At 41.7% G+C, this 25,518-nt stretch overlaps 1 protein-coding gene and 2 pseudogenes across 10 annotated transcripts in view; all 3 read right to left on the reverse strand.

Annotated features, from left to right (window-relative positions):
- The window catches only part of KDM4C (lysine demethylase 4C), a 415,179-nt gene that overhangs the window by 313,753 nt on the left and 75,908 nt on the right, over positions 1-25,518 (reverse strand). For 8 of the 9 annotated variants that reach the window (XR_013404839.1, XR_013404840.1, XM_015117703.3 and 5 more), the window contains one exon: positions 8,190-8,383. Coding sequence is in view for 7 of the 9 variants with exons in the window: in XM_015117703.3 (XP_014973189.3) it covers positions 8,190-8,383 (194 nt within the window). In the remaining 2 variants the exon portion in view is untranslated. Of the gene's footprint in view, positions 1-8,189; positions 8,384-12,752; positions 12,877-25,518 lie in introns of those variants that run through there. The other variant, XM_077966113.1, reaches the window with a different exon arrangement.
- On the reverse strand, positions 14,780-15,264 carry LOC715323 (cysteine-rich PDZ-binding protein pseudogene; annotated as a pseudogene). Its single transcript, XR_001440097.3, has one exon. The product of XR_001440097.3 is annotated as a cysteine-rich PDZ-binding protein pseudogene (transcript).
- Positions 23,908-25,161, reverse strand: LOC106993761 (actin, cytoplasmic 2 pseudogene; annotated as a pseudogene).

Raw genomic sequence — 25,518 nt, forward strand, 5'->3', positions numbered from 1 at the left:
CTAGTACCCAACAGTTATTTATCTGATAGGTTAAACAGATAAAGTACACTTAACTCCTGACAAAGACTGACTAGCTTCTTCCAATGTACTTTCCGAAGGGGACAGAATCTAAGTAGATGTCTAATTGAAAAATCACCATCTATTCCCTAGGAGAAACAAAACCCTCTGTCAAGATAAAACTTGCTCTTTCAAAATGTGGGGTTTTATTTCTGACTTCAAGAATGTTTCCAAGTAACTTATCTAAAGAAAGAACCTTAGGTGGCAAACAAACGGTGTTGGTTCAGACATTTCTCCTGCCTACACCTCCAAAGGCTCCCCCATCCCCATCACCTGTCGATTATCTCAAGATTAGAATCTAGCCACATTACAGCCCTCTGAAAATCTTCTTACTTATGCCACAGTCTGGCCCCCCAAAACGAGGGGCATGTTTCTTTTTTAGTTCTGTATAAAATCTAATTAAAAGAAAGTTGATGGTGTAAAAAGAAACAGAGAGAGGCTTTCTTCTTGCCTACTCCTTCATCTTTACTCTTTTCTCCTTAAAGCTACAGGAAAAATCAGATAATAGTTTGAATCCCAACTGCAAGACTTATTAATAACTAGATAAACCTTTAAGACTCTAATTCTCAGAGTCTTTTCTCTTTTGTTTTTTTTTTTGTTGTTTTTTTGAGACGGAGTCTTGCTCTGTCGCCCAGGCTGGAGTGCAGTAGCGCAATCTCAGCTCTCGGCTCACTGCAAGCTCTGCCTCTCAGGTTCATGCCATTCTCCTGCCTCAGCCTCCCAAGTAGCTAGGACTACAGGCGCCTGCCACCACGCCCGGCTAATTTTTTTTTTTTTTTTTTTTTTTTGTATTTTTAGCCCAAAGTGCTGGATTACAGGTGTGAGCCACCGCACCCGGCGAGTCCTCAGTTTTAAAATGGGGCAAAAAAATAAAAAATAAAAAAATAAAAAGTCCACCTACTTGAGACATCTATTGTCTGCTACCAGAGATTATCTCTTTTTTTCTTTTTTTTTTTTTTTTTTTTTTTTTTTTTTTTTTTTTTTTTGAGACAGAGTCTCACTGTGTCGCCAGGCTGCAATACAGTAGCATGATCTCGGCTCACTGCAACCTCCACCTCCCTGGTTCAAGCAATTATCCTGTCTCAGCCTCCTGAGTAGCTGGGACTACAGGCACATGCCACCACGTCAAACTAACGTTTGTATTTCAGTAGAGACAGGGTTTCCCCATGTTGGCCAGGATGATCTCTATCTCTTGACCTCATAATCCGCCCGCCTTGGCCTCCCAAAGTGCTGGGATTACAGGCGTGAGCCACCGTGCCTGGCCACCAGAGATGACTTCTAACAGTGATTAGTATAGTTCCTGGCAAACATCAAAGGACTTCACTAAATGAAATGGAGTCACCAAAGACAACACACTTTACAACCTTGTTCAAACCCTACTAACTAAAAAGCAAGCTTATAAAAAATGAAGACATTTGGAGTAACAACATTTATAAATCTATTTGTAATCCTAGCTTTAGAAATGCAATCATGAAAAAAGCAACTTTCCTATATACTATAGGCAAATAACAATTTTTGCAAAAAAATATTAAATAGCATGCATTTTCTACAAACTCCAGTCTAAACAACGACATTAAGCAGTGTGTGAAAACAAAAAAAGAGATACCAAAAAAATGATAAAGCTGAGTAAAATAACTTGTTAACTACTAACACAGCAATTTATTTTTTTCTTTTTTTGGGAGACAGAATCACTCTGTCACCTAGGCTGGAGTGCAGTGGCACCATCTTGGCTCACTGAAACTTCCACCTCCCAGGTTCAAGCGATTCTCACGCTTCAGCCTCTTGAGTAGCTGGGATTACAGGCGCACACCTCCATACCCGGCTAATTTTTCATATTTAGTAGACAGAGGGTTTTACTATGTTGGCCAAGCAGGTCTTGACCTCCTGGTCTCAAGTGATCCGCCCACCTAGGCCTCCCAACCATGCCCAGCCCTAACACAGTAATTTGCAAGGTGAACAGCACTAATGGTTGCTTTCCATCTAGTACACAGTAAAGAAATTTGGGTAAATATTCTGATCTGATTTTTCCCTAAAAGTTATGGATTTAACTCATTTGAAGGGATGTCAATGTTGTAGGTGGTGGTGGTGGTGGTGGTGGTTGTAACTAAAAGAGTAGCAACAAAGATTCAACAAGCATCCTAAGGGGAATTTACAGGCCCTTACTAAGCAGTAATTAATTAATATGTAAATCTGGAACATTGCTAATAACAAAATAAGCAAAAGCAGGTAGAAAAGGGAGTCTCACAATGGGTAAGATGTTGCCCTGAGTCTTCTGTTTCTTCAATTCATTCCTTTAAATCTACCATCAACATAACAGGTTACTGCCAGGCACAGTGGCTCAAACTTGTAATCCAGTACTCTGGGAAGCCAAGGCAGGAAGATTGCTTGAGCTTAGGAGTTTGAGGCTACAATAAGCTATGACTGACTGCATGGATAGATTGCCTTAGCTCAGGAGTTCCAGGCCAGCCTGGGCAACATAGCAAAACCCTATCTCTACAAAAAAAAAAAAAACTTAGCCAGATGTGGTGACACACAACTGTGGTCCTAGCTACTCAGGAGGCTGAGGTGGGAGGATCACTTGAACCTGGGAGGCAGAGGTTGCAGTGAGCCAAGATTGCACCACTGCACTCCAATCTGAGCAACAGAGCAAGACCCTGTCTTAAAAAAAAAAAAAAAAGTACAGTTGGCTACTGTGGAAAACTATTTGCTTTGCAAGTTGACAGACATTATTAGGATTAGTTCCAGTTCATAATTTCATCATCAAAGTACCAACGTTAAACTTGATCGGTAACAATCCAGTTACCAATCAACTAATTAGTAAAATCTCATCAGTTCAGGAAAAAAGAGTGAGACTTTCCAACTCACAAACACTAGATATCCTGGATGGTTCCTTTAGGGAATTCTGTGCTGAGCAGTGGCCCACAAAGATCAATGTTTGGGGCTGCAAGCAAGTGGGTGTGTGCTAGAGTGGTTGTGTTCACATTCAAGTGAGGCTCAGGAACTAGATGCTCAGGTCTAAATAAAATGTGATTCACTTGATCAATAAATATTTTACTACCAGTTAACACTGCATTCTCTTCTTCTTACAAATACAGCTAGCAGCTATGTACAAAGCTAATGCCATACTTTTTGGTATATTTCTAACACTTTTTAAATTTTATTATCTTTTCTGTTTTGGGGTTTGTTTTTGTTTTGTTTTGTTTTTGGTAGATACAGGGTGTCCCTATGTTAACCAGGTTGGTTTCGAACCCCTGGGCTTGAGCAATCCTTCTGTGCTGGCCTCCCAAAGTAACAACACTATCTTTGAAACATATAATGGCTGGGCATGGTGGCTCACACCTATAATCCCAGGACTTTGGGGGGCCAAGGCAAGAGGATTGATTGAGCCCTAGAGTGTAAAACCAGCCTGGTTAACATAGGAAGATCCCATCTCTGCAAAAATACAAAAATTAGCCTGGCATATTGGAACACACCTGTCGTCCCAGCTACTTGGGAGGATGAAGTGGGAGAATCACTTGAGCTCAGGAGGTTGCGGCTGCAGTGAGCCATGATCGCAACACTGCATTCAGCCTGGGAAAGAGTGAGACTCTGTCTCAACACACACACACACACACACGGACACACACACAGAGAAACATGCCTAAAACTAATCAATAACCTATGCAGCTAATTTTATTACTTCAACTTAAGAGTATTTATAAAAGTATTTTCTTATGTAAAGGACAAATTTCTCTAGAAAAAGCAATTAAAACCAAAATGAACCATGGTTAATTCTAAGAGTATTTTTTCTACACAAAATAGCAAAATAATGCAGCTTTACACCACCCAGTAAGTCTTAACATTTGAAATTAGAACATATTACTAGGTCTAAAGTTACTAAACAGAAAAAGTAACCAGTATGACTTATTACCATGGGCTGTTAATTCAATGTATCATTAAATACTATCAAGCTGCCTAATCCCTAATGTTCTTAGATTTTTTTTCGTTTTTTGATCTTCAAATAAAGAGTTCCTTCAGTAAGACTGTTTACTGAGCAGATGTTTACTGAGTATCTACCAAGTGCCAGGCTCATGCCAAATGCTATGCCAGGCACTAGAGACATGCTAGTTAAAGGACTGGTGGGGCCAGGCACGGTGGCTCATGCCTATAATCCCAGCACTTTGGGAGGCAGACACGGGACGATCACTTGAACCCGGAAGTTCACAGCCAGCCTGGGCAACCCAGCAATTCCCCATCTCTATAAAAAAGAAAATTTAAACCACACAATGAATGAATGGATAGTGGGGCTCCCCAACTCCCAGAGCTCACATTTTAATGGAGATGTACAACATTAAACACGCTTAGATCAAGTTGGCACCATATAACTTGCTCGTTCTTTTAAAAAATAAGACTTGAATTATATAATTCAACAATAATCAAGTACTTAGTTATAAGTAAGCAGCTTCTCTCCTCCAGCCCAAAGGGAGGAACAAGGAATGGAGAGGAGAAAGGACAGGAAGAGATAGGGTAAGGTGAGTAGGAGAGAGTGGAGGGAGGGAGAGATAAAGGGAAAGGCTGAGACAGACATCCAACGGGAGCAGCTGATTTCCTAGACTGAGCCACACCCCTGGTTTACCCCAGCTACAAACACTGGGGAAAATCCATTATACTTAAATTGGGTTTCCCTTTTTTTTTTTTTTTTTTTTTTTTGAGATGGAGTCTCGCTCTGTTCCCCAGGCTGGAGTGAAGTGGCACAATCTCGGCTCACCACAACCTCCGCCTCCTGGGTTCAAGTGATTCTCCTGCCTCAGCCTCCCGAGTAGCTGGGACTACAGGCATGCGCCACCATGCCCAGCTAATTTTTGTGTTTTTAGTAGAAATGGGGTTTCACCATGTTGGCCAGGCTAGTCTCGAACTCCTGACTTCATGATCTGCCTACCTCGGCCTCCCAAAGTACTGGGATTACAGGCGTGAGCCACTGCGCCCGGCTGTCACTTATAACCAAGAACACTTATGAATACAAATTAAAGAAGTTCATGTTTAAAACACTTCGTGCCATGTATACATACAATATATATTTGCTAAATGAATGTATGAAATGTTAGCATCTGTTGAGCACTATGTTACATCTCCAGCTGTGATATGTGCTTTGTACACAGTATGTTACTTAATTCACTCAATTGCCTTATGAGGTGGGTGCCAAAACCATCTGAGTAGTTTAAGAGAGAAAATTGAGGCATGGAGGTTATTTAATAATTGCCTAAGATCACATGCTCAGTAAAGAGGAATGCCAGAACACAAAACTCAAGACTGACACAAAAACCTGTGCTGGTAAGTACTACACAACACTGATCAAAAGATCTAATGAGAAAGCCTTGAACTAACGTGTATCTATCCTGAATAATTGGATACTTCTTAACTGCTACACAGTATTTTAACAAAATCTGAGTTTACTGAATGAAATTTAACCATGTCCAAAATGCTACAACCCATTCTTAATTTTCTAAAAACCTTCAGGAAAACCTTTCCTGATTTTAGACCTTTTCATAGCTTAAAACACATCCTCTTACACCTCGTCTCCCTCATTCTCTACAGAGTAAATCTGAAAGTTTCTTATTCATTTTGTTTGTACCCAGTCTGGGAAAGAAAGACTCAAGGTACCATCTGAATTCTGTATCCTCCAGCAGTTAACCTTACTCACACAACAGGCTTGGAAAGGAGAATCACATTTTTTTTTATCACTGAAACTCCTATTCTATTATAAATACATACACTATGGAAAGTTCAGACTTCAACTACTATGACTAAAAAAAAAATTATTTTCATGGTTATTAAAATAATAGTAATTATGAGTATTTGTATAATACTTTACAGTTTACAAAGCACTTTTATACACAGTATATACCTGGACCCTCCTAGATGTCCTTTAAGTAGACAGAGAATAAATCATGCCTCCATTTGGCAGTGAAAGAAACTCCTGATGAAAGGAAAGTAGTGATCTGCCCTAAGTCATTCCCAGTAAGTGACAGATTTGGATTTTAAAACAGGACTTCTGGCTCCAAAGTTCATATTCATTCCAGGAAAATAATACTTTACCACTGACTGTCAAAGCAGTTCTCTATCCGCTTACTCTAAGGATACTTTTCCCCTAAACCTTCAAGCCAGAAGTGTTCAAATAAATCATCAGCTGCTTTGAAGTCTCTTCAGTACAAACCTGTGTTCATGAACACTTACTCCGCAAACCTGCCACACACGGTGGCTAGAAATGTATGTCTCAGAGCTTCCACCTGGAGCCGTGCATATCTATGTATAGCAACTCAGGAAACTTAGTATTCTTAATAGTTACCTTTTAGGCTTTTTTTTTTTTTTTTTTTTTTTTTTTAAGACAGTGTCTCCCTCTGTTGTCCAGGCTGGAATGCAGCGGCACCACCTCAGCTCACTGCAGCCTTGACCTCCCTGGGTTCAGGTGATCCTCTCACCTCAGCCTTCCGAGCAGCTGGGGCTACAGGCGTGAGTCACTATGACCGGCTAATTTTTGTATTCTTGTTTGTAGAAAGAGTTTTGCCATGTTGCCCAGGCTGGTCTTGAACTCCTGGGCTCAAGTGATCCGCCTAGGTTGGCCCCCCAAAGAGCTAGGATTATAGGTATGAGCAACCGCACCTGGCCTAGACAAGAATCTTTTTTATTAAATGTTTCCTTGCCTGCCCTTAAACAGATTGATCCAAAATAATTTAACACTCTCCTGATTCAATACAAGAATTCTTTACAGGGCATCGATCCTATAGCCAGGCCCCGTGTGTTAAGTGCGGATGATTCACGCCTGTAATCCCAGCACTTTGCGAAGGTGAGACGGGGAGTTCATCTGAGGTCAGGAGTTTGAGACCAGCCTGGCCAACATGGTGAAACTCCATCTCTACTAAAAATACAAAAATCAGCCAGGCGTGGTGGTGCACACCTGTAATCCCAGTTACTCGGAAGGCTGAGGCAGGAGAATCGCTTGAATCCGGGAGGCAGAGGTTGCAGTGAGCTGAGATTGCACTACCGCACTCGAGCCTGGGCAACAGAGTAAGACCCTTCTCGAAAAAATAAATAAATAGAAATAAAAAATTAAAAAAATTCACTGGGTGTGGCAGCTCATGCCTGTAATCCTACCACTTTGAGAGGCCAAGGTGGGCAGACTGCCCGAGCTCAGGAGTTCAAGACCAGCCTGGGCAACACAGGGAAACCCTGTCTCTACTGAAATACAAAAAATTAGCTGGGCCTGTAATCCCAGCTACTCAGGTGGCTAAGGCAGGATAATTGCTTGAACCCGGGAAGCAGAGGTTGCAGTGAGCCGAGATGGCACCATTGCACTCCAGCCTGGGCAATAGAGCAAGACTTCACCTCAAAAAAAATTAAAATAAAATAAAAATAATTAGAGGAGGATGAACTAGAAGATCATGAAGACTATTTGAAACTACACGGAGGAAGTCAACTCTTCACTTCTAACTACCTCCCACATACCTAATCCAACAAATGCTCAAAGAAGTAAAGATGCCTAACAAATTCTTGGAGCCTAAATTATCTACCAATTCATGGCTCACAAAATGGACTACAGGCAACTTTACATATACAGTCATGTATCACTTAATAACAGAGATACTTTCTGAGAAATATGTTGTAAGGCAATTTCGCCATTGTGTGAACATCATGGAGTGGACTTACACAAATCTAGATGGTGGATCTACTACAGACCTAGGCTATATGGCATAGCTTATTGCTTCTAGGATACAAATCTGTACTGTACTAAATATTTTAGGCAATTTTAACACAAAGTACTTATCTACAAAGTATTTATGTAGCTAAACATATCTAAACATGGAAAAGGAGTTTTCCAATTGCATTGTAAACTCAGGATGACCATTGTATATGCGGTCCATCATTGATCTAAACGTTGTTATACAGTGCATGACTGTACAAATTACCACAGGGTTTATGGTTCCCAAGCACAATCCCAGACAGAATAGAAGACAATTAATTATTACGGTCAAAAACTTCCTTACAGCTCACATAAATCTGAATCCACCAAATCAAAGAACAAAATCCTCTTCAATATGTGCCTGATGCCCAAATTTCAAAACTCCAAAGCAAATGAATATTAACGAGTAACTTGCCAAGACTTGGGCTCTCCAAAGTGGAGATAATTAATGCTATAGAGGTCCATGTCCTCGGTGTGCCATGCGAACGTGGTCTTCCACATGCCAAAATATAGATACGGGGTATTTACACCCTCAATAGAAATGCCACACTCTTCTTCAACCACATCCAAGACTGTATTCAGGCGAGCTATGTTCCATTCATCCACACCCTGGAATGACAGAGAAAAAAAGAGAGAGAAATCAAATCTTACCAAACCATGAAATATAGCATTTACTGATCAAACCACTATCCACCAAAATCATTACACTGTATATTCTAATTCACTGAAAATTGAAAAATAAAACAATCCCTATTCATGAGCCACATACATATATCCATTATTATTAGTCAAAGATTACTACCAGCATAATGGGGTTCCATATAACTATTTGGTAGAAATTTATAACAAATAGCTTCCTGATACCAAATGGAAATGAAAGTTACAGCCCCACTCCCCAGTGGCTGTCAGCAAAAAATTACTGATTCAAAGCAGATGATCTGGCATGGGCTTTCCCTCTTTGGCACACTTTTTTGTTTTGGGGGTTTTTAGATTTGGGTTTTCTTGAGATTTTTTTGCACATTAGTTTAGAGGTAATATTCACCATCACGTATCACATCAAGAAACCAATAGCAAAATATGACTTCTGTTATCCTTCTCCCATCCCCATCCATTCAATCTTAGCATGTAATACACTGTTTCCTCAAAATTCCACTCTAATTATTGGAAAAACTTTTGGCAGTATCCACTGATCACTGTGCTTCTACTAATGCTTCAACTAAATATTAACCTCTTATATTAGTGGAAAAATTTAAACACACAATGCCTACTAAAAATACTTATCCAAACTTTGGTAAAATTGCTGGAATAATGTAGTTTTATAACAGTAACCCAATACGGATGGTGATGGCAGAGCAAGGGAAGGTTAGAGTCACTACTATAAGAGTTAAGGTGACAGGAAAAGATTCTGGTTTGATTAGAACTTAACAATCTTTTTTCCTCCCCCGAGACAAAGTCTCACTCTGTCGCCCAGGCTGGAGTGCAGTGGTGCAATCTTGGCTCACTGCAACCTCTACCTCCCAGGTTTGACCAATTCTCATGCCTCAGCCTCCCACACAGCTGGAACTACAGGTGCAGGCCACCACACCCAGCTAATGTTTTATATTTTTAGTAGAGACAGGAGTTTCACCATGTTGCCTAGGCTGGTGTTGAACTCCTAGCCTCAAGTGACCCACCCGCCAAGGCCTCCCAAAGTGCTGGGATTACAAGCATGAGCCACTGCACCCAGCCAATCACTTATGAATTCACTACAGTTCACAACTGCTTAGAAGTTTTTACAAACTATACATTTCTCCCATATATTTTTATCAAATTCTAAATAACAGAGACTAGGCACATTCCTATGTAATCACGGGGAAACTGAAATGCCTTTAAAGCCATTCCAACCTTTTCGTGCTAATGCACTATTAGAGAAGGGCATTGGCCGGGTGCAGTGGCTCATGCCTGTAATTCCAGCACTTTGGGAGGCTGAGGAAAGCAGATCACTTGAGCCTAGGAGCTCAAGACCAGCCTGGGCAACATGGCGAGACCCCATGTCTATTTTAAAAATAAAAACTAAAAGAAGGGTATTATATTCATCTATGTCTACCAACGGTTGTCCTCTCCAACAACTATACCAATGGCTTCACATACGACCACTTCTAACATTTCCTGAACACACTAAAAGCTTTTAGAGTTGTTCTGTTTTCATTTTGGTCTTCAAATGATTTTCTAATTAGTGTGCTAATCTTACTTTCTAAAGCTTTGGGGTTAAAAAACTATTGATGAAGCAGCTAATGAAACTCTGACTCAGGTAACATAATTGAACATGCCAAAGGACATAATTTAATTCCCAAATTCTCTTAAGTAGCCACTCTGTCTACAACTTAAGCTGCACGCTGAGAAGCTTGTTATTTGAAACTGGTCAAAGTATCCGTTTAGAGAAGATCCTAGGTTCCAACTTTTGAGACCTCATAAAACTTCAATCACATTAAGTAAAATATTTTATCTCACTCTATTTATAGTGATGCAATCTCTTAACTCTAGTCCAATCAGACTTCAGTCCAATCACCCTAATAATAGAGTTCTATTTAAAAGTCATTACTGAAGCAATGAATCTGAAGTAATAAATGAGCACCATATTATAGGAACCATTTTTAAACTAAATGAGCTTGCAAATTTAGACACAAACTATTTCTCTAAAAGTTCTACATATAGAGACATCTAAGTTTTATTTCTGACTGCCACTATCTTTTAAAAATAACCAAGGTTGAATCCCTTGACATCCTAGACCCATGGTATAAGGGGAAGAGGGTAGAGATCAAATAGTGCTGGACAAAAAGACCTAGATTATAACCTCAGCTCTGCAGGTCACTGAGGAGAAAGTCACAGAGCTTTTCTGAGCATCAAGTCTTTCTTCATGGAAACACAAGGGTTCTTGCACCCTCCTAGAGTTGCTCAGAGCAGTAAATAAGCTAAATGAAAATAAACTTTTATAAAATAAAATATAATTCTTAGAACTGATATAATAAATATCACCACTATTCTCTAGCAAATCTTACTGGAAAGTCTCCCAAAAACAAGTCAAGCATGTCAGAAGTGATATTTAATAAAATGTGTTTAAGTTCACTACTGAAGTTCTCCCCGTTAATGGACAAATAGCATATTTGCAGCAGTTTCTTCTCAGCAAGACAAAGTTGCTGAAAAGTAATTTCTTTTGCTAAAATTAAAAGTCTCATAATTTCAATTAAGCAGTTGTACAAATATTAATAACAACCAACAGAGAGAGATAAATCTTATTGCTTCAAAATTCACCAATTTTTGTTCTCTACTATTAAACTAGTTAGCTGACTCCAAAAACACGCTCCACAAAGGCTCTTCTGAAGAGCACCAGGTCTGTCTCATATACTTAGACCAAAAACACACCTAGTTATCATTAAGTGTTATACCATATGCTACCTCATTACACTATACACACTTGCATGCTACATTTATTCTAAACAATCCTATAAAATGGGTAATGTTATTCCCAAATGAACAAATGAAAAAATTAATTCTCCTAGCTAGAAGTAGGTGGTAGTGATTAACCTAAATCTATCTGACTCCCGGACCTTCCTTTTTAAAGGTTTACGCTTTAGTTCTGATCCTTTTGAAATACGACATATCATCCTCTTCTCTCAGCATCACTGTCAACAAAGATCTAAGGTTCAGGAGCAGCAAACACATGAAGCTGCTGCATTCTTCTCACCAGCGGCAGAGCCACTCTACACAAACGTCAGCAAGGCTTATACCGCAGACTGCTTCACTTGAGAGCGCGTGACAGGAATGATTTAGCATAAAAGCAGTCTCCACACCCCAGCTACAAACAAGCCCCACAATGACAAGTGAGAATCTGCCGAACTGTTCAAAGCTTAATTCCATCAGGCTTCAGGAGAAAGGCTGCACACCAGCCCAAGTTCACAGACAAAAGTCTCCTCCTGGATTCTGTCTCCCTCAAATTAAACTCTCCCACACATGTTCAGCAGGCACATGAGCAATATTCATAACTCACCTGACTTCCAGTGGGCTGACTGGAGTCCTAGGCCTAGGAGTTCATGTCCCCTGGCCCCTTGTTCCTTTCACGCCAATTACCCAGTTGGAGCCTGTCCTGCCCCATTCCTTTATGTACCCTGCATCTGTTTTCTAAAACAACTCACAATTGGACCATGATTTGTGCACATAGGTGTAACTGAGAACTTTATCAGGGATATTCCCTTTCAATCAGTGATAGTATCTTCCTCCTATCAGGAATCAGACAGCAGTTTAAAAGTATTCCTAGGCCAGGCACAGTGGTTCATGCCTGTAATCCCAACACTTTCAGAGGCCAAGGCAGGAGAATCACTTGAGCCAGGAGTTCAAGACCACCCTGGGCAACATAGTGAGACCCTGTCTCTACAAAAAATTTTAAAATTAGCCAGGTGTGGTGCCTTGCACCTGTAATCCCAGCTACACGGAAGGCTGAGGAAGGAGGATCAATTGAACCCAGGAGGTCGAGGCTGGAGTGAGCCAGTAATTGTGCCACTGCACTCCTGCCTGGGTGACAGAGAAAGATCCTGTCTCAATCAATCAATCAATCAATCAATGCATTCCTAAATCTTCAATGTCTCAACCAGGCCATCCTGGACTCTCTCCAGTGACTGCACTCAGTTATTGCAAAACTAAAGGGAACAATGCAGCAACATGCCATGTTAGAAACCTTGAGAAACAATGAGCCATTTCCACCTACACAAAGTAATAATGCAAAAATCACAGCAGCTCAATTTTTCCCAAAATATTTCCACTGCAACATTAGAAATATGGGTCCTAGATTGGGCGCGGTGGCTCATGCCTGTAATCCCAGCACTTTGGGAGGCCGAGGCAGGTGGATCACCTGAGGTCGGGAGTTCAAGACCAGCCTGACCAACATGGTGAAACCCCATCTCTACTAAAAATACAAAAATTAGCCCAGCGTGGTGGTGCGCACCTGTAATCCAGCTACTCAGGAGGCTGAGGCAGTAGAATCACTTGAACCTGGGAGGCGGAGGTTGTGGTGAGCAGAGATCATGCCACTGCACTTCAGCCTGGGCAACAAAGCAGGACTCCGTGTCAAAAAAAAAAAAGAAATATCAGTCCTATCAGATGCCGAGACCAAAAAAGTTTGTCCTCTTTGACTCCAGCTCTCAGACAGTCACAGTGCTGACAGACCCCCCACAAAGACACCCATAAGGAAACCTGTGTAACTCTGCTTAACTCTGCATTTCCCAAAAATCATTTGACCATGGAAGCTTGTTTGTATAACACATTTACATCATGTAAAACAGTGCTGTGTGGGACAACATATTAAAGGAAGCATTATGATAGGCAGTTCCCTAAACATTGTAGTGCAAATGCAAGTCAGTAAAACAAAAAATTACTGTGACCACATCAGAGATGCATTTCAGAACCCGGGGTGTGTGAAGGGGTGGCTGGAGTATGGTCACATTTATTGTCAAAATACACATATTTAATTTGATTATGTCACCTGAAATTAAAAAGAGACAGTGTAAATTACAAGCAATTAAAACAACAAAAGATATTTGTAAATGAAGATAATCTAAAGGATTAAAACTAGGAAGACAAAAGAGAAGACTCAAACTTTATAAAACTATAAAATGTACTGAAAAACAGAGAATAAGCTTTTTTTAAAGTATGTAAAAATGATGGTTTATGCCCGTAATACCAACACTTTGGGAGGCTGAGGCAGGAGGATCACTTGAGCCCAAGAGTTTAAGACCATCCTGGGCAATACAGAGAGAGACCTCATCTCTACCGAATATTTTAAAAAGTAGCCGGGTGTGGTGACACATGCCACAGGCCCCAGCTACTCAGGAGGTGGCTGAGGAGGGAGTTGAGGCTGCAGTGAGCCACGACTGTGACCCTGCACTCCAGCCGAGGAAACAGAGTAAGATGTCTCAAAAAGAAAAAGATGGCATATTCATCAAATACTACAAAAGGTGTTTTTTTTTTAGACAAAAAATAGATTATTAGTAAACTTTTGACAACCGTGTCACTGCTGCACTCACCCAGCAAACAGTAAAATGGAATGAAGAATTTCAATCTGAAAGAGTAACCCAGTGTCAGAATAGCACCGTGCTGCACTGGAATCAAAAGTTCTCCAACCAAATGGTGGCTCCACCACGAACCAATTATAGGATCTGATGGTTTCTCAATGGCCTTTCATGGCAAAGCTGTGCCCAGGGTTCGATGCTGCAAACTGGGCCACAAGAGGACTGTGGCTACCTTGAAAGGACCACAGGAAAAGTCCAATCTTTCACTGAAATTGTTTTCAAGAAAATACATCCTTCCTAGCAGAAGTAGAAAAAGCCCTACGGCTTCCCAACAGGACATAAATCCACACATGCCTACCTTATAGGACAGCTGTAAAGACAGGGTTGCAAAACACAAGTAAAAATATTTTGAAAAATTGCTTAACTAAAATTTTCGGGTTTTTTTCCCTAAAATTCAGTGTATTTATTTGGACATATGGATGTTCCTTGTGTTCTTGGTCACATATTAACGGAACTGGCACTTTGGCTGCAAGAACAAATAAAAAACATCATAAATCCAACTGGTCTTTGATTTGGGTCTAGGTTAATAACTCAAGAACCATTCAGCAATAATGGCTTGAAACATTTATATATCCTATGAAACTGCAATTAGCTAAGAGGCTGTTGATTTTAATAACTGTGACACCAGTAAAGAAGTGAGGGGAGAACTGTTAACTCGGGATGCCAAATTCAGAGCAAAGTATCTATTATTTCCTTCTCACTTTTGCAGTATCTATAAAGGGGGGGGGAGAATTACATGAATAATATTAAATAAAAGTGCATACAGAACTGAGAAATAATTTCATGGAATTTGCCACTTAGTTCAATAAAATGCTTGTAAAGAAAATAACCATTTATGGCAAAAGACTAGTTACACTGTTGCTGTTTAGAACATGAGAGCAAAATGAGTAACAATCAAATTCTCTGGTTTAAACTTTATTGTCTTAAAACACGTTATTCTGTAAATTGACATCTATGCCTTGAAAATTCAAGGCAGAAAGTAAAATCATTTAGAAAGCCAGGAATTCCATCAATACATCCAGACAGATGTTTGCCTGTAGTTTTTGTTATCCAAAACCTTTTTTCCACACGTCGCACAGATGCCTTTTTTGTAAGCACAGCCCTGGCAGTAATGAGAACCTGGTTGGTGCACAGAACTTTTACAAATTCTGCAAGTGGAGAACTTATTCTTTCCATATGGATCAAATCTTGCTTTTTTTGAAGTCAAAGCTTTATTTTCATTCAGCTTTCTCCCACCACTTTCTGTGGTATTCCTAGCACCATCTTTCCATGTATCTGGAGTGGTAACAGTACCAAGTTTCTTTTCACATTTTTCGCACACCATCCTTCCCCACGATGGTTCCCCTACCCACAACAGCCTAAAATTTTCATTTTAAAAGATAGGGAGACGGTTCAGACCACAGCTTTTTTGAGGGGCATCTCAACGGATTCACAGCCCATTCCACCTCAAAGAGGGCAGTCAGTATCCTGTTCCAAAGAGCACAGCAGGAGGCCGGGCACAGTGGCTCATGCCTGTAATCCCAGCACTTTGGGAGGCAGAGATGGGAGGATCACCTGAGGTCAGGAGTTCAAGACCAGTCTGGGCAATATGGTAAAACCCCATCTCTATAAAAATACAAAAATTAGCCAGGCATGGTGGCACACGCCTGTAATCCCAGCTACCTGGGAGGCTGAGGCACAAGAATCACTTGAACCCAGGAGGCGGAAGTTATAGTAAGCCAAGACTGTACCACTACACTGCAGCCTGGCCAACAGAGCGAGACTCTGTCTCCAAAAAAAGAAAACAAAAAACAAAGAGTACAAGAGCACAGCAGGAAGTGGAGAGCTCAGTAATAAAGCAGGAATTACAAACTCAGGTGCCCAAAGAGCCAGGCAGGTAACAGCAATTAGTGAAGGCAGCCAGGTGTATATTAAAAATGGTGGGTATGGGGGGTGATGTGTATTTGGAGACAACATACTATCCTGTCTAAAGGAGATAGCCATTACTCAGTCACTGGGAATGCTGCCAGATTTTCTGATTTTTTTTAAGCCCCAAATCCCAATTTTATGTGACATTAACCAATTTTTAAAAACATGTGGATCAGGCCAGGCGCAGTAGCTCACGTCTGTAATCCCAGCACTTTGGGACCCCAAGGCGGACGGATCACTTGGGGTCAGTTCTAGACTACCCTAGTCAACATGGTGAAACTCCATCTCTACTAAAAATAAGAAAAAAAATTAGCCAGGTATGGTGGTGTGGGCCTATAATCCTAGCTACTCAGGAGACTGAGACAAGAGAATCACTTGAACCCAGGAGGCGGAGATTGCAGTGAGCCGAGATCACATGGTACTGCATTACAGCCTGGATGACAGAGCGAGACTCCGTCTCAAAAAAAAAAAGAAAAAAAGAAATGTGGATAAAAGCAAATAAATCTGTGGCCAAATCTGCAAAAAATGTAGCAGGCATTAAAGAATCCATACTTATTACAGCAATTTTAAAAGAATAAAGGAAGGAGGAGTTTTGGAGACAGTCTATAAATATGAAGTTAGTGGTTTTGAGCTTACTACTTTAAAGTGAATCACATATTTGTCCAATACTAAACAGCTGTATCAGTTACTCCATAAACGTGTCCAGTAACTGGAGCGAGACTGTACAAGTGGCAGGAACCTAACAGGAATCCACTCTACGCGCATGTTTTATCTCTCTGTTCCATAACCAATATGCAAATGGCCAAAGAAAAAAGGCAAAATAAAAGCCTGAGCAATAATGAAAACTGAATAACCAGCACCAGGATAAGTGGGATCTAGCACAGTCCTAAACAAAACTGTATAACTTCTTAAGAGGAGTCTCTGTGAGGCAGCAGAATGGCAGGGAGGGTCTGCTAGAACTTAGCCATTCGCCAGGCACAGGTGACAATTCTGTGAAGTGCACCAAAGATGGCCTGATAATGCATTCTGCTTTGTCCACCAAGTGGAATAGCTATAGTCACTTGCCCATAAACCTGAGAAACTGCTATAATATCAACACGGTCACTGTGAAAGAAGCCCTGGATGACTACGGAAACACTTCCAACCGAGCACACAAAACGTGTGTTCTTCACTCTGGCAATATTTTAGGGGCTGCTTTCTCCTTTGTTGTACATAAAAGCATAGCTGGCTACAGAAAAATTGATAAACTGACATATATGATTATTACTAATATTTGTATGGTACTTTCCATATAATAGAAGAGAAAAAGTCTATATGAATCTTGTTCCCCAAAATTAGGTTAAAACCACTAACCTGTCACTCTCTTAAGTCTTTCCACATCTTCACAGTTATCACTCTATATTCCACCCTCAACAACATCATTCCCATTTCCTGCTGTCACCCTCAGCACCTTCAATATTAGCCTCATGGGGCTGATTTCCAAACAAAGCTAGGGGCCCCCATCTTCCTCTTGAGTTTCAGGGCCACAGAGCCAACTCCAAACCGGGCCAATAACGACCAACAAAAATTTTTGAAATGCAAGAATTCACAGGGGGAACTACCACTTCATTAGAAAATCCAATTATTAAAAAAAGAAGATCTGCTACCTGGATTCTGTAAGAATCTGAGAAAATACTGAAAGAACCTGTTAAAGATTCTCAAGTTTCCAGGTCTACCCCGTAACTCAAATGAAGTCATCAAAAAGAATATACAAATGGACAGGACTACAGTCTTTCTTCCACTACAAAAGTGCCCATCACCAAGTTACATTTAGATGTGCTCTTGGTCTTTCCAAGGGCTGACATAGCTAGCACCCAATTAAATTACCTATCTCAAAGCTTGCTAACTGTAGAGCTGGGGACATGTCTTCTACCTAACAACATGGCATGCTCCACCATCTCACACAGAATAACTGGAAAGAAACAAGAGGTGGCATAACCATCATGCTAGGAAAACAAAAGCAAAACACCATCTCATTTTACAGATGAAAGGAAGGTGTCCAGTCAGTAACTTACAGGACTCCTTATTTGAAAATTAGAACCAAGGGCTGGACACGGTGACTCATGCCTGTAACCCCAGCACTTTGGGAGGCCAAAGGGGGGGGGGGCAGATCACAACATCAGGAGTTTGAAACCAGCCTGGCCAATATGGTGAAACCCCGTCTCTACTAAAAATACAAAAATTAGCCAGGCATGGTGGCAGACGCCTGTCGTTCCAACTACTAGGGAGGCTGAAGCAGGAGAATCACTTGAACCCAGGAGGCAGAGGGTGCAGTGAGCCGAGATTGAGTCACTGCACTCCAGCCTGGGTGATAAAGCAAGACTGTCTCAAAAAAAAAAAAGAAAGAAAAAGAGAAAATTAGAACACAGGCCAAAGTGCAGTGGCTCATGCCTGTAATCCTAGCATTTCAGGAGGCCAAGGCAGGCAGATCACTTGATCCCAGCAGATCAAGACCAGCCAAGACAACATAGCAAAACCCCATTTCTATAAAATATACAATAATCAGGTGGGCATGGTGGCACACGCCTGTAGTCCTAGCTACTCAGGAGGCTGAGGTGGGAAGAGCACCTAAGCCTGGGAGGTCAAGGCTGCAGTGAGCCATGACTGTGCCAGTGCACTCCAGCTTAGGTGACAGAGGGAGACCCTGTCAAAAAAAAAAAAGGAAATTAGAACAGAGCAGTTAGTCTCCTCAACAGCAAATGTATTGTCTGTCCAGTACATCATAACTCTTTGTAAACAATCCCTTCATAAATACTGGTATTGGTCTCATTTTTATATTTCAGCATTGTGACACGGCATTTCTCATTAACACATTACTGTGCAGCTTTTTTTTTTTTCTTTCATTTTTTAGTGAGGAGTGGAGGGATGGAGTCTCACTCTGTCAGCCAGGCTGGAGTGCAATGGCATGATCTCTGCTCACTGCAACCTCCACCTCCCGGGTTCAAGCAATTCTCCTGCCCTCAGCCTCCTGAGTAGCTGGGATTATAGGCACATGCCACCAGACCCAGCTAATTTCTGTTTGTTTTAGTAGGGACAGGGTTTCACCATGTTGGCCAGGCTGATCTCCTGACCTCAAGTGATCCTCCTGCCTCGGCCTCCCAAAGTGCTGAGATTATAGGCACAAGCCACCGTGCCCAGCCACATTTCTTAATTTTTTCTTTTTTTTTTTTTTTTTTTTTTTTTGAGACAGTCTCGCTCTGTTGCCCAGGCTGGAGTGCAGTGGCGCAATCTCGGCTCACTGAAAGCTCTGCCTCCCGGGTTCACGTCATTCTCCTGCCTCAGCCTCCCAACTAGCTGGGACTACAGGCGCCTGTCACCACGCCCGGCTAATTTTCTGTATTTTTAGTAGAGACAGGGTTTCACCATGTTAGCCAGGATGGTCTCAATCTCCTGACCTCATGATCCGCCCGCCTCGGCCTTCCAAAGTGCTGGGATTACAGGTGTGAGCCACCGCACCCAGCCATTTCTTGATTTTTAAGGGTAAAAACACTTAAAATTTTTTAATAAAAAATACTCATTTTTAAGAATTTTAAAAAGACAAATTTGGCCAGGCGTGGTGGCTCACGCTTGTAAACCCATATCATTTTGGGAGGCCAAGGCAGGAGGACTGCTTGAGCCCAAGAGTTTCTGTTGTTGTTGTTGTTGTTGTTGTTGTTGTTGTTTTGAGATGGAGTCTCGCTCTGTCACCCAGGTTGGAGTGCAGTGGCGTGATCTCAGCTCACTGCAAGCTCCGCCTCCTAGGTTCACGCCATTCTCCTGCCTCAGCCTCCCAAGTAGCTGGGACTACAAGTACCCACCACCACGCCCAGCTAATTTTTTGTATTTTTAATAGAGATGGGGTGAGCCCAAGAGTTCAAAACCAGCCTGGGTAACAATAGTGGGACCCTATCTCTACCAGGGGGAAAAAAAAAAAAATTGTCCAAAAAAAAAAAAAAATAGCCAGGCGTAGTGGCACGTGCCTGTAGTCCCAGCTACTAGGGAAGCTGAGGTGGGGGAATGGTTTGAGCCCAGGAGGTCACGGCTGCAGGGAGCAATGATGGTGCTACTGCACTCTAGCCTGGGTAACAAAATGAGACCCTGTGTCAAAGGGAAAACAACAGACAAATTTATGCCTTTCTTCATTTGACTTGTATTATCCCGTTTTGGGACTCTTATCCAAGCCCAGACTAGAAGACTGTGTCTTTAAAGAAAAGACCATCCACCAAACTCTACTACTGTGCTGGCAACTTAAAGCTAGGCTAATATAAAATACTGCCACAAATTCATACAGCTGGAACAAGCCCTTGAAGTTTCAAAGGTAACGTGCATGGAGAAAAAAATAAAATTTGGTTAGTTCTTTAAAGATTTCAAAATTCAGTCCATTTCACACCACAATGTGTAGTCTTTTCTCCATAAAAGAAAATAGCCTTCTAATACCTAAATTGAAAGCTGTGGTCTACACTTTAAAATAGACTGAGGATTTCCCTGGATCTTTACACAGTAAGATTAGGCTCATATGGAGTACATTTTGCTTATAGTTAATTACAATGTTTGACATGATAGCTTTTTTGCTGCTTCTTTTTTATAAATGTTTTATATTCCCTAAATCTGTATTTTAAAATGAAACTATTTTCCCTTTTGCATTTTTATACATCAAATACCTACGATTTTACAGCAGTGCTTTGTGTTCTAGAATTCTCAACAATAACCATCATATAGCAAGTTTTGAAAGAAACAAAATAATTCTGCAGTGAAAGTGTCACAAAAAAAGATAAAGGCAAATATGAGTGCAAAAAGGACAGAGAAAAAAGGGGGAAAATGTCCAGTCAAATAAAAGACTGCAGAGAGCTTGAGACTCCCACCTTGAGTCTAGACTACTGAGAGTGTGAAGTTAATGGAGTTTCCTGGTTCCAGGCAATCCTCTTGGGAGAAAAGAATCATACATTTAGATCCAGAATTATTCCACAAATTAAGATCAAGTCTAAGCATACAAACAAAGATCACTGTGCGTACCAGGAAAGAAGCCAACACCGCAGAGAGATAGCAGAAATAACGAACAAATTGTTCAGAACAGCCCCTCAGGTAGGACCACCAATACTGAATTGTCTTATTCTGTCATCAAGGAATAAGAAATGTTTAAAGAAATACAAAATAGAATCACTAAGACAAGCAAAGAAAAATAAACTATTTGGAATGTCCAGTCCAACCTGAAGGGAGGGGTGAACTCGAAAAGAAATATATCATCATTAAACTAAAAACTCAGTGAAAGAGTTAAATAAGAGAAGCAGTTAACCAGTATTAACAAGCAAGAAAAGTAGTTAACCAGCAGATAATATTTAGGACATTAACATAGTACAGTACAGAAATACAATGAGATTGAAAGTCTGAAAGGTAAGTTAAGCAACACTGAGGATAGAATACCCAACATTATAAGACAGAATCTAATCAGTCCAGGAACAATGAGAAATAAAAAAAAACTAAATAAATTAGTAAAAATCTATTAAAATTAAAATTAAAACATTTGTTCATTAAAAGATACTGTAAATAAGACAAACAAAATAGTGAAAAGAAAGGCCACAACTGGAGCAAATAATTCAACAAATATAACTGGCATAGTTTTGGTATCCAGAATAAACAAAGAATTCCAAATTTTAAAAAAGCCAAACAATCTAATAGGAAAATAGAGGACAGTTCATAAAGACAGGAATATGAATGGCCGATAAAGACATGAAAAGATATTCTAAGCCATTTTTAATCAGAGAAGTGCAAATTCACATAACATATTTTACAGGCACAGGAATGACATCAAGTCGTAATACATTAAGTGTGAAGACTGGATCAGCATGAAGAAGCTTTTAAAGCTGTTGGAAATGTTCTGCGACTAGACTGGTGATGGCTGCATGAAAATCACGGACATATACACTTAAAATGGGTGAATTTTGTATTATATAAATTATAGCTCAATAAAGCTGTCTTAATAATGATTATAAGCTGGGCACAGTAGCACACGCCTATAATCCTAATACTTTGGAAGGCCGAGGCAGGCGGTCACTCGAGCCCAGGAGTTTGAGATAAGCCTGGGCACCATGGCGAAACACCGTCTTGATAAAAAATATAAAAATTAGTCCAGTATGATGGTGCAAGCTTGTGGTCCCTGCTACTCAGGAGGCTGAGGTGGGAGGACCACTTGAGCCCAGGAATCTGAGGTTACAGTGAGCCAAGATCGCAGCATTGTACTCCAGCCTGGTTGACACGGCAAGACCCTGTCTCAAAAAAAAAACAAAAATGATACGCAGTGCTAAAGGAATATAAAGTGATACAAACTCTTAGAAAAGCAATTCAACAGTATCTGGTAAAGTTAAACACTCTTTGAGCCAGCATTTCCATTCCTACGTAAATACCTTCAAGAAACTTTTACACGTGTAGACCAGGTACCATGTATGGAATGTGTTCATAGCAGCAATATATATATATATATATATTTTTTTTTTTTTTTTTTTTTTTGAGACGGAGTCTCGCTCTGTCGCCCAGGCTGGAGTGCAGTGGCCGGATCTCAGCTCACTGCAAGCTCTGCCTCCTGGGTTCACGCCATTCTCCTGCCTCAGCCTCCGGAGTAGCTGGGACTACAGGCGCCCGCCACCTCGCCCGGCTAATTTTTTGTATTTTTTAGTAGAGACGGGGTTTCACCGTGTTAGCCAGCATGGTCTCCTGATCTCGTGATCCGCCCATCTCAGCCTCCCAAAGTGCTGGGATTACAGGCTTGAGCCACCGCGCCCGGCCTGCAATATTTATTTTTTAAAAAAAGAAAGAAAGAAAATGTTCACTGGCAGCAGAATAAAAAGAGGTGTATATTCACAAAGTAGAATATTATACAGCAAAGAAAATGAATGAACATTACAATAACTTACAAAATAGTATGTATCAACTGGGAAATACTGTTGGGTGAAAAATCAAAGTCCCAGAAAACTACATAAAGTGATACTATTTTTAATAAGGTCAAAAGTACGCCAAACTAAACATATTGTGTTAAAATATGTGCATGCCTGAGAAAACTATTTTTTACAAAGTAAAAATCAAACACAAAATTCAGGCCACCCCAGAGTGACGGAAGTGGCATAGCAGGAAAGGACTACAAGGGAGTGGTCCCTGAGCAGTGTTGTTAATGTTGCAGTTGTTGACTGCTGGGTGAGTTTGGAATATTCAAAATCATTGTGCTTTAAAACTTAAATATTTTGCACATATATAATCAAATACTACATTTCAACAAGCTGATATTTTTTTTTTTTTTATGACAGAGTCTTGCTCTGTCCCCCAGGCTGAAGTGCAATGGCACGATCTTGGCGCACTGCAACCTCCACCTCCCCGGTTCAAGCGATTCTTCCGCCTCAGCCTCCCGAGCAGCTGAGATTACAGGCACCCGCCATCATGCCCAGCTAATTCTGGGTTGTTGTTTTTTTCTTTTTTTGTAGAGACGGGGTTTCACTGTGTTGGCCAGGCTGGTCTTGAACTCCTGACCTCAGGTGATCCACCCGCCTCAGCCTCCCAAAGTGCTGTGATTACAGGCATGAGGCACCGCACCCGGCGATTTTTTTTTAAGGTGTGCACTTTTATTCAACTGGTCTCAAGTCAATGTACAGGTAAGCCCTGGCTGCATACACCCACTCCCAGGGAGAACAAAAGCCTTCATACATCTCAAGTTGGGGGACAAAAGAGGGGGGCCACGAAGGCTGATCATTCAAAATAAAACAAAATAAAAAAGTATTAAGGCAAAGATTTTAAAAATTTTGCATTACATAAATCACACGAAACCTCCCCTGTGTGGACTTAGGACAGGACCGGGCCATTCTCCTTAGAGAGAAGTGGGGTGGCTTTTAGGAGGGCAAACAATTTCTTGTAACAATGCATCTCACGGTATTTAGAATGACTAGTAAAAAAAAGAACAATGTACAAACAAGAAACAAAGTCCTCGGCCACATTGTAGAACTTTGGGGGATGCTCGCTCCAACCAACTGCTGTCACCCCCCGTTCCAGTTTTTAAATCCTGATTCAAACCACAAAAACACAAAAACAAAAACAAAACAAAACAAAAACAAAACAAAACAAAAACAAATAAAGCCATGCCAATCTCATCTTCTTTGCTGCACAAGTTAGGTTTTGTCAAGAAAGGGTGTAACACAACTAAGTCACAGTCTGCCTAGAAGCATTTGGAAGATGGACGATGGAGCCAGACTCATCATACTCCTACTTGCTGATCCACACCTGCTGGAAGGTGGACAGTGAGGCCAGGATGCAGCCACCAATCCACACAGAGTGCTTGCGCTCGGGAGGAGCAATGATCTTGATCCTCATCGTGCTGGGCACCAGAGCGGTGATCTCCCTCTGCATCCTGCTGGCAACACTAGGGTACATGGTGGTGCTGCCAGACAGCACTGTGTTGGCATACAGGTCTTTGTGGATATCCACGTCACATTTCATAATGGAGTTGAAGGTAGTTTCATGGATGCCACAGGATTCTATGCCCAGGAAGGAAAGCTGTAAGAGTGCCTCGGGGCAGCAGGCCCACTCATTGCCAATGGTGATGACCTGGCCATCAGGCAGCTCGCAGCTCTTCTCCAGGGAGGAGCTGGAGGCCACCATGGCCATCTCCTGCTCGAAGTCCAGGGCAACACAGCACAGCTTCTCCTTGATGTCATGCATGAAATCCCACTCAATGAGGATCTTCACGAGGTACTCAGTCAGGTCCCGGCCAGCCAGGTCCAGACACAGGATGGCGTCGGGGAGGGCATACCCCTCGTAGATGGGCACACTGTGGGTGACCCCATCACCGGAGTCCATCATGATACCAGTGGTACAGCCACAGGTATACAGGGACACACGGCCTGGATGGCCATGTACATGGCTGGGGTGTTGAAGGTCTCAAACATGATCTGGGTCATCTTCGTGCGGCTGGCCTTGGGGTTCAGGGGGGCCTCGGTCACAGCATGGGGCTCCTCAGGAGCCACATGCAGCTCCTTATAGAAGGTGTGGTGCCAGGTCTTCTCCATGCCATCCCAGTTGGTGACGATGCCATGCTCGATGGGGCACTTCAGGGTCAGGATGCCTCTCCTGCTCTGGGCCTAGTCGCCCACATGGGAGTCCTTCTGACCCATGCCCATCATCACACCCTGGTGCTTGGGGTGCCACACGATGGAGGGGAAGACAGCCCGGGGGGCATCATCGCCTGCGAAGCCACCCTTGCACATGCTGGAGTCATTGTTGACGATGGCACAGCAATATCATCATCTATGGTGAGCTGGCAGCGGGTGTGGACAAGCGGCAGAGAAGCGAGGGCGAGGGTCTGTGCTCACAGGGCAGACGTGGTCTTGGCCAACAAGATGATTTTTAAAATCATGACAAAGAGACTATCAGCCAGATGCGGTGGCTCATGCTGTAATCTCAGCACTTTGGGAGCGGGCAGATCGCTTGAGCTCAGGAGTTTGAGATCAGCCTGGGCAACTTGGCAAAACCCTGCCTCTACTAAAAATACAATTAGCTGGCCATGGTGGCGCATGCCTGTAGTCCCAGCTTTTTGGGAGAATGAGGCACCAGAACTGCTTGAATCCAGAAGACGGAGGTTGCAGTGAGCCGAGATTGCACCACTGCACTCCAGTCTAGGTGATAGAGCAAGACTCTGTCTTTTTAAAATAAAAAAAAAAAAAAAAGGACTACTTCTTGAGT

The sequence above is a fragment of the Macaca mulatta genome, chromosome 15 (assembly GCF_049350105.2).
Source record: "Macaca mulatta isolate MMU2019108-1 chromosome 15, T2T-MMU8v2.0, whole genome shotgun sequence".
Lineage (NCBI taxonomy): Eukaryota > Metazoa > Chordata > Mammalia > Primates > Cercopithecidae > Macaca > Macaca mulatta.